Here is a 9,503-nt window from a genome sequence, read left to right on the forward strand (position 1 = left end):
TTAGTGGGTGAGAGATGGACAACCTGGATGCACTTGGTTCGGAGATTGATTGAAGTTCGACTCTCCGGCGTGCCGGACTCTATACAATGGAAGTTAACTAAAAATGGGATATTTACGCTGAAATCCTTGTATACGGATTTGATTAATTCTGGCCCCCTCTCAAGGTCACTTCATATATGGAAGGTTAAGGTTCCTTTGCGGATTAAAATTTTTATGTGGTTTGTCCACAAGCAAGTAATACTCATAAAGGACAACTTACTTAAGAGGCGATGGGTAGGCAACTCGCGGTGTTGTTTTTGTGCTCAGGATGAGACAATACAACATTTATTCATTGAATGCCCACTTGCCAAGTTATTTTGGAGAACGATTCATATAGCTTTTAATATTAATCCCCTAGTAGATATTGCGTCTTTGTTTGGGACGTGGTTAGCTGGGGGTTGAACAGATCACGGCAGCTCGTATTTGGATTGGAATATTTGTGTTACTATGGGCTATATGGAACTGCAGAAATGATATGATTTTTAACAGACAACACAACTTAACTTTTTTGCAGGTTATATTCAGAGCTACAGCTTGGATCCGTACGTGGTCCTTACTCACTCCTATGGATTTCAGGGAGCCTTTGATTCCTGGGTGCAACCAATGAGAGATGGTGGCTCGGGCTATATTCAACCGGTTCGGATGGCGTTCGCATAACATGATAGAGGGCTACAGAGCTTGTCCTTATTATCACCGTATCGGTTGTTTTTAGGCCCTTTGTATTTTTCAGATTTATGTGCTATGACTTTGCTTCATTTGCGAGCTGTAAGACCTTTATGATGATATTTTCTGGATTTTTAATAAAAAGGCCGCATGCATCATCATGATGCAGAGGCCAGGGTATACCTCCATTTCTAAGAAAACAATCATGAAATGATACGCCAGGAAAAAATGATTTGCACTCTACTCTTTAAATACAATCGAAGGCCGGTCTATCTTCTTGCCCAGGCCTTGTGGTATTATGTTACAAACAACATGGTGGCAGGTACAGTGCGTGTAGGCAATTCCTCTGTTGGGGCAATGATGAGAAAAACAAAGATGTTGATATTGTAAGAGACACACGATGAACATGGTGTATTAATTAGCAGTTCCACAATATAAAAGTTCAGAACCGGTCAGTTATTTTACCAAATAACTTGTTATTTCTGTTTCTAACGTTTCATGAAATTTCACAATAGATATGGTCATGATAGCTAGTTTTGAGAAATGGAATGACCGCATAAAGGGAAAATTCGAAAAACAGTGTGCTGCTAGTCAATAGAACAGAACAATGCTACTTATCTAGCATAGCTTCATTACAGAGAGTGGCCCATTATGACATCGAAGACATACATTTTGTGAAACTTACCTTTTTACACAAGATCTCTGAGAACATAGGAAAACGTTTATTCTAAGCCGGCTGGAATTTGGCTGGCTTAAACCGTGTCGATAGCCGTTTGATGGGCTTCGATCGTGCGACGCTCGTCTTTCCCAGTCACACGCTCCAGCCGTGGACGTCGGTGGCATCAACACACCAACGTGTCCCCTTGGATCCCACCAACCGCTCTTTTATCTTATCTCCGACGCGACCCCGTGAGCCACCCATTCCTTTCTTCCCCAAATCACTGCTTCCTTTCCTTCCATCGCTCCCTCAATTCTCAAGTCTATCCGCCATGAGCGCTGCTACCCAACTATGCTGCTCCAATCGATGGTTGCCGGTGCACAATGCTGCAGATCGACGTCGCTGCAACAGCTACCAGCTGCATCCGCCGTCGCTGCAAGGGACGTCTCTTGCAGCGGGTCATCCTCGTCGGCAACGCCTGCTGCAAGCACCCATCGTGCTGCGTAGCGGCGGTGTGTAAGCAGCGGGGCGTCCATCGTGTTGCGAGCAGTGTGGTGTCCTCGCCGGCGACGCCTGCTTCAGAGCAACATGGGAAGGGAAGTACGCGCTTGCAGAAGGTGCGGTGCTGCAAGCGCTGATGTACGGCGGCGACTCTCGGCGCCGGCGTCACCGCTTCATCTCGACACCGGCGTCGCAATGGAGCTTCGTCGGAGTTGCAATGAGCTTCGCCGGAGCCGTCGGTGCTGCATTGGAGCTCCGTCAAGGTTGCAATGGAGATTCGCCGGAGTTGCAATGAAGCTTCGTCGGAGTCGTCGATGCTGCGTTGGAGCTCCGTCGAGGTTGCAATGGAGCTTCGCCGGAGTCGTCGGTGCTGGGTTGGAGCTCGGCCGGGGCTGCAATGGAGCTTCAGCGGACGTTGTCGGTGCTGCCATGAGGCTACAATGAAGTTTTTGCCGGATGCCATCAGCGTTGTGATGAACTTGCGCTCGCTAGGTGCTGCCGTGGCGTTGCTACGATCGAATGGCCAACGGATCGGACGGCAGGTTAGGCGGATGAAATCATCCGGTTTATTTGTAGCAGCCGCCGAGAACATAAGAAATAGGCAGACTAATCCCAGATTGCTACTATCTCAACTGAACTAACTACACACTCTCAAGTTAATCTACGGTCAGCATACTAAATTCTACGAGTCTTAGCTGCTTTCTCCAATATATCAGCAATGACAGAAGGACATGTCCTTTTCAGGGACTCGTACCCTTTACTTGCCATCATACCAACCATTCTATTTGAAGAGTTGATGAATCCAATGCATGCATCTTTGAGCTTGCTGCAATGATGCTGATCGGCTAAAGCTAAGGTGGTCGCAACAGTCCCGGTATGAAGAACCTCACAAAGTTTGATCTCGCACATGTACTTCATCCTTTCCATGGCGTACCTATCTGCGGCCACCAGCAAATGCCTAACCATTTCTTCATACTCATCGTCATCCAGGTAATCCAATGGAGGCAACGAATCAGTGTAGATGAAGTGAAGCAGTCCTCTGAAAACAGCGGGCTGCATGTCTTCGACGGTTATGCTGCGGCTACTCTCATCCCTCATCGGGCCGTAGAACTTCACCCTGAAGACCGGCGACCGCATTGCGAGGATGATCTTATGGGCTGGGAAAACCTCCTCCTTGACCTTGAAAGACACATCAGATCCCTCCGTAGCCTCCAGCAAGCTGCTAAGGTTATCAACCAATTCGGACGGCGGCGCCTGGGCCTCAAAGTTAACCTTGACATCAGCCTCTTGGGCGTCCTTCAACTCGATGACGGCAAGATTGCACTCGAGGATAAGGGTGTCCTCCAGAACGTACGGCCGCAGCTCCGTCCTCCTCATGAAATGGGTGTAGCCCCAGCAGCGCTCATAGTCATCAGCGGAGTTAAACACCAGCGGCTGGTACTGGCTGGGGATCGGCCACGTGAAAGGTGGCGGCGGCCAGACCTGGTCGACCACCCTCAGATGGTAGAGCGCCCTCGCCTCTGCGTTCTCGGTCCTGAGCTCGAGGAAGACTGAAACGTAGTCCTTGCTGTCCTCGGTGAGGCCGTCGGGGTAGAAGTAGACGCACCAGTCGTGGCCGCCGACGCGGAAGGTGGTGGACCGGATGGACTTGCCGACGCCGAGGCCCCTGCACAGGCTGTAGCCGTCGATCTTGAACAGGTGCGTGCCCTGCGCGGTCTCCGGGGCGCAGGCCGACGCCGACATCGTCCGTGGTGGGATCCGGGATGCCGACATCGTTCGACTGGCGCAGCGGGGAAGGAGAACGGGGACGAGGCGATTCGGGAGGAGGGGAACGGCGGCGCGGCGAGGCGATTCGTGAGTTGTTTTGTTTTGTTTGAACTGTTACGATTTGACGATTCGTGTGGGGCTTCTGCTTTGTACTTGGAGGGCTCTTGTACTTATTATTGTGCGTGGCTGTTTTCGATTCGGGCACAACAGTCCGTCTTTGTTCCACGCCTTTTCCGGTCAGATTTGAACATCTACAGTAGCTGTTTTCAGTTTCCTCTCCGTTCTGCAATTCCTAATGTTCATCCGTAACTGGGAAACAACGGCGAGTACACGGAGTGGCATCATAAACAAAAAAAGCAGCATTCTCAAAAAAGAGAGAGCGCAATACTCAGCATCGGCCGATCGATGGGGTGCCCAGATCGGTCACCTTCTCCATTGTTGATCCTGCACCATGTGACCGTCTGATTTGTCAGATTCCTTTGTTCCTTCCCCCATACAAACGGAAAAGAGAGAGAGAGAGAGAGAGAGAGAGAGAGAAAAGGAGCCGTGCCCTAGCTCATAGGCTCGCGGGCCTCGCCCCTCCCCTCTCCAGGACCATCAGTGCGCCGCACTCCGCCTTGTCGTCGACGGCTCCTTGTTTGTTAGACATGTTTTTACTTCTACTCTACTGTTTTTTAGGTTTCCCCCTAGTTTTATTATTTCGGATGTAATAGACGTTCCTTGTTTGTGATGAAATAAAGTGTTGCTTTTCCCTTAAAAAAAGAAATTGCCTTCATAGCACCAAAAGTTGCTCTTGAGAAAAAAGTCAAAACATACCCATGTGGGATCTAGTTTCGAAGAACTCGCCACAAATAATCTAATGATAAAAACAAAGCTGAATTCCAACAGTCAAATTAAAAGTTACATGGGCTAATGATGAAAACGGATCTGAGTTCAACGGTCAAATTAAAAGTTACATGGGCTAGTGTACCAGAGACAGGGATCATACCCATGCAGGTGCGACGCAGCTTCAGTGCCGTAAAGGCACCTGCCTTTGGGTCCCTGACATGTGGGCTAGCCACTTGTTGGGCCCACATGTCTACGCACAAAGCCAGGTGCCTTAGGGCCTGTTTGGTTTCAATAAGTCACCCGACTTATAAGTCAGGTGACTTAAAACCAGTGACTTATAAGTCACGCCCGTTTGGTTGTCACCTGACTTATAAGTCACCTGACACACCTACCCACACCAATCAACATCATGCAGATGGTAGGACCCACGTAAAAGGGGGTGACTTATAAGTTTTAAGTTGGGGTGGAGCAACTTATGACTTATAAGTTGGGGTGACTTATAAGTCGGGTCTGTTTGGCAAAATAAGTCACTTTTTTCACTTTTCGACTTATAAGTTGGTGACTTATTTGGAACCAAACAGGGCCTTAAGGCACCGAAGCGCAGTCCATGCCGGTGCCCTCGTTCCTTTTATGAAAGGGTGTGGCTAGGTCTCAGTCGACTGAGATTTAACCAAGTCTCGGTCAAGTGACATAACATGCAAGAGAGATAAAGAAAAATTGAAAAAAAATAGCATGGATCTCAATGTAAATCTTATGAATATAGCATCAACTAAGAATTAACAAAGTCTTAGTCGATTGAGACTTAGCAAAACTGTTTATGAAAAGCCTGCTCCATCACGCGCAGGCACTGGTGGCTAGAGGGTCCTTTGCAAGGACCCAAAAAGTGAAACCGAAGGAAGTACGTAACTTGTTATCCTACTAAACGTGCCAATTTGTGAACGGTACATACATATGTTAGATGTGTTGGTAACTTGAATTATACCGAGTAAATCGCAACCATCAGGATGGAACTCGGTAATGCTGAACATGTCGAATAATGCAGCAAATCCATTTCAGTTCATAAACTTTGTTTTGAAGAGCAACATCATGATGCACCAAATGGATTTGAAAACCCAGGGTACTATTTCCACTATACCTTTCAGTATTGAACAACAAAATCAATGTAATTGGGGGCAAAAGCATGAAATGATACAAGATACACCGGGGAAAGAAAATGATTTACACTCTACTGGGAGACCTATACTTCTGTAAATATAATTGAAGGCCGGTCCATCTTCTTGCCCAGGCCTTGTGGTATGTTACAAACAACATGGTGGCGGGTACAATGCGCGCTAGGCAATGCCTCTGTTGGGACAATGTATCAGCCTCTACAATTGTTGTATACAAGCATCCTCGAGATGTGGCGTTCACTCTAATTAGTTTTTGCTCGTTTCCATACAATAACTGTACCGTCTGAATCGGATGAGGCGAGCAAATTTTCCCCGTGATTCCAGGCTACTCCCATTACTGGAGAGCCGTGTCCCTTCAGGGATGTAAATGGCTTCATCAATACCTCAACTTGTAACCAAATTTTAAGATGCAAAAAGTATAGGGACACTAAGCATACCTGCAGTTTATTTACACATGAATTCTTTGGCCGAGCCAAATCATAGAAGTAAACATTCGAATCTCCACTGCCAGTAACTTCATAGTCAGAAGAAAATACAAGTCAGCTACATTTATTTATTTAATTTTCAAAAGTTCAGGAATGCATTTGTCTTATAGGCGGTAGACAAAAGGGTTGCGACTGGTGAATGAAAGATGGTGTATTTATTCTTGGAAAAGCAAGCACACTCAGTTGCCAAAGATATCCATCACAGGTTATTAATTTGTTTCAAAAGTTCAACTCAACAGTCTAAAAAAGTAGTGTAACAAAGTTTGATCAGGAAAACTTGGCATTAAGTGGCAATTGTGATCGCCTTGATACTTCACTGGACTAAACTATGACTCGGCATTCATAGCGATTAATGAAATAGTTAAGCAAAAGTTGAGGGCAGGCAATACAAAAGTGCAGTAGCAATTCGGTGCAAACCGCTTAAGTTTCAGCTAACCAGAGCCAACAACTATGGTTTCTCGGAAAAAAGCAACTACAAACAGTTCCAACTCACCTATGAATTCCCCTTTCTCAAGGGAAAGAAGTGGACAGAAAGAAGCACGGATATTCTGCACTGGTGAAGCCAATTTTAGAGAGCATATGAGAGTCAAGTATCCATGGGAATTTGTTGCAATGCTGAAATGCCAATAACAGAATACTGGTGAGATAAAAGTGGAAGCCACAACAGGATGGACTGTAATAAAGTACACACCTGAAGAAATACAGGTTTCCATCTTGAGCACAAGAGAGAAGTACTGGACAACGTGCTACGAGAGAGAAGGTACGGTACTGGATGGTTGTAATGGAAGATTTGCTCTTACAACTCTTGTTCTTATGAGTTCTAGATAAAGACCCTGTGTGAGAGTTCACACTAATAGTGTATATGTAACCCTGCACATTTCAAGCACCAATTCAAAACTATGAAATTTAAATTCCACATTAATATTTAGCAAATCAAATTATTTGATACCTGCGCATCACCAGCAAAAATAAGCTGACCAGTGTGGTCGATATCCAACGCTGTAACCGCATTGTCACAGGTGAGTTTGCTGATTACTCTCCCAGTACTAAAATTAATTGCCTAGATTGGAAAGAAAATTGGATCACACGGCCGTTAAAGCAATTGATGGAAATGTTTCTGATTACAAAGGTTGATGTGATTTAAAATTATTTAACGGACAACAGGTACATCATTTTCACTGATAAATACCAGAACAGACAAACATCATTTTTCTTATTATTGCACAACAGAAAATTGATCAGAGGACCAGCCAACAAGCAACATATGCAAAAGCATACTATTGTATATAGATTGTAAGAGCGACAGGGCAGGAAGTTTACATTGATTTCCCTGTTTGCATTGCCAACTAACAGCAAATTATTGTTCACCTGCAATAAAGTGTTTGAAAGGAACCACCAGTAAATATATGATACGAGAGATAATTTATGTTGGTTATTGTAAAAGGAATAGTGACTTATTAGCACTGCAGATGCAGGCAAAAAGCATTGGTGAAAGGAATAGGAAAAAGTAACAATCATACTTTTCTGCTAAGTTTGGACTTACGGGATGAAAGCAGATGCATAGCTGGGAAGAAACTCCATATACGACTCTGATACAAGTGCCTTTAGAGATCTCCCACACTCTCACAGTTTTATCCATGGAGCATGAAGCTATGTACTGGTTATTAGATGAAAAATCAAAATCTGTAATGCCGTTAGAATAATAATAAACTCAAGATACGGGAATAGACAGGAAAGTACAGCTTGAATTGATCATGCTTCGCTTACATTCACAAAGTACATACAATATCATATCTTTTCGAGTCTTGCACTACCATTTTAGCTATCACAAGCCCAAATTCATTTAGTTATAGTATTACTTCTGTGCATAATGATTCTATATGCTCAGCACTAGGGTTTGTCCTCTTGACCAGAGCGGAATGTATTATTTATAACAGGAAACCACAATTAACGAATCAGTATGTTTGCTAAATGTGACAGCAGTAGAACCAAAAGCTTTGGGCATGCATAGCAAGCCTTCATTAACTTGCATGAGAACTACAAAGTTATTTTGTAATATTACATGGCCTAAGTAAGTAGTTCTTGGTTACTGAGCCCATAAACACCAGGAGATGGCACGACACAAGGGACATGGTCCTATGCAGATTTTATGCACATAGGAATGTATGCTACTAGGTGGAGATCTCAGTTTTCTTAGCCCTTGAAACCAAATAATTTGTTGAAAGTAAAAGTGAAGGTAGATATACAAAAAAAAGATAGTTTTACAAATACGATTAAGTGGTCTAACCTGTGATATCTTTTGAATGTCCTGTTAATTTTTGAAGAACAGAGGGTGGCTCAGAAACCTGGCAAACCGTCAAACTGCCATCGGATGAACCATAAGCAAGCAGATCTGAATTCGTGCGGCCAAATTGCAATACGGTAACTGCCAAGGGTAAAATCGATACTATTCAATTAGCTCATAGGAGAATACTTCATCATTGACACAGAAGACACTGTCTAGCATGACTAAGAGCAAATAACCTGATGCTTTGCAATTGTCAAAGATGCAATGCATTCCAACAAACGAGTACGCAGGTTCGGCGAATCTGACATGGCGCTCAGGTTCACTCTGCTTTGAGCTGACACTCATGGTGCGGCTTAACTTACCGCTGTTACTTCTGAGGTCCTGCGGCAAAGAAGTACATCAGACTTCACGGCAACATGTGTACACACACTTCTTCAGGAACAGAACAAGCTTCATGGGAAAAGCTAGAAGAACAAACCCTGATAGAACTCCAGCTGTCTGCTTCAGAAAATGTAGTAGGGCTAGCAAACCACCTCCCACTGGTCAACCAGAAAGCCGAGGATGTTAGATTTCACCCTTCACATCAGACTTCATGCTTAAACGATTGGGCTTGAGAAGAAACTAGCGGACAAGCATAAGCAGTACTTCGAATTTACATTAATTACAGCACCGTACACAAGCTTAGCAACATTTTGATCTCGTTTCGTCTAAGGTAGGGGCGTGTCAGGCGACTGAAGCTCAGAGCAATCAGAGGCGTCACCTGTTGCTGGGCGTGCTGTGGGCGCTGCTTGAGGCGGCTTCGATACGGCGGAGGAGGAAGTTCCGGTAGGCGACGTAGCCCTTGCCGTTGCACCGCCACTCCTGCAGCATCCCCATGGCAATCCATCCAATCATACATTGTCCCCAGCGCATGAAAACGAACATGATGCCAATGGCAGGAGGAGGGATCTAAGGGCGGGTACCATGCGGTGGTTGAGCGCGGAGGAGGACTTGCGGCGGAGGAGGAGGCGGCGGAGGGCGGCGTAGTCGGGGTCGGGGCGGGAGGTTGAGGAGGAGGAGGTCGGGGGCTGGAGGACGCAGCTGAGGAAGTCGGGGTCCGTGGGCCG

At 45.5% G+C, this 9,503-nt stretch overlaps 2 protein-coding genes across 2 annotated transcripts in view; both read right to left on the reverse strand.

Moving 5' to 3' along the window:
- Window positions 1-2,435: 2,435 nt before the first annotated feature.
- Window positions 2,436-3,634, reverse strand: LOC119272561 (BTB/POZ and MATH domain-containing protein 1-like). The gene has a single exon (XM_037554028.1). It carries the CDS (start codon window positions 3,632-3,634, stop codon window positions 2,537-2,539), a length of 1,098 nt encoding a protein of 365 aa, XP_037409925.1. The 3' UTR covers window positions 2,436-2,536.
- Window positions 3,635-5,543: 1,909 nt separating this feature from the next.
- Window positions 5,544-9,503, reverse strand: part of LOC119272562 (WD repeat-containing protein 13-like) — a 4,352-nt gene continuing 392 nt past the window's right edge. The window contains exons 2-13 of the mRNA XM_037554029.1: window positions 9,360-9,498; window positions 9,158-9,258; window positions 8,876-8,936; window positions 8,634-8,778; window positions 8,398-8,535; window positions 7,654-7,793; window positions 7,431-7,478; window positions 7,060-7,170; window positions 6,802-6,980; window positions 6,604-6,725; window positions 6,063-6,139; window positions 5,544-5,978 (exon numbers count right to left, since the gene is read on the reverse strand). Of these exons, the coding sequence (XP_037409926.1) occupies window positions 5,868-5,978; window positions 6,063-6,139; window positions 6,604-6,725; window positions 6,802-6,980; window positions 7,060-7,170; window positions 7,431-7,478; window positions 7,654-7,793; window positions 8,398-8,535; window positions 8,634-8,778; window positions 8,876-8,936; window positions 9,158-9,258; window positions 9,360-9,498 (1,372 nt within the window). The 3' untranslated portion in view covers window positions 5,544-5,867. The remainder of the gene's footprint in view (window positions 5,979-6,062; window positions 6,140-6,603; window positions 6,726-6,801; window positions 6,981-7,059; window positions 7,171-7,430; window positions 7,479-7,653; window positions 7,794-8,397; window positions 8,536-8,633; window positions 8,779-8,875; window positions 8,937-9,157; window positions 9,259-9,359; window positions 9,499-9,503) is intronic.

The sequence above is a fragment of the Triticum dicoccoides genome, chromosome 3A (assembly GCF_002162155.2).
Source record: "Triticum dicoccoides isolate Atlit2015 ecotype Zavitan chromosome 3A, WEW_v2.0, whole genome shotgun sequence".
NCBI lineage: Eukaryota > Viridiplantae > Streptophyta > Magnoliopsida > Poales > Poaceae > Triticum > Triticum dicoccoides.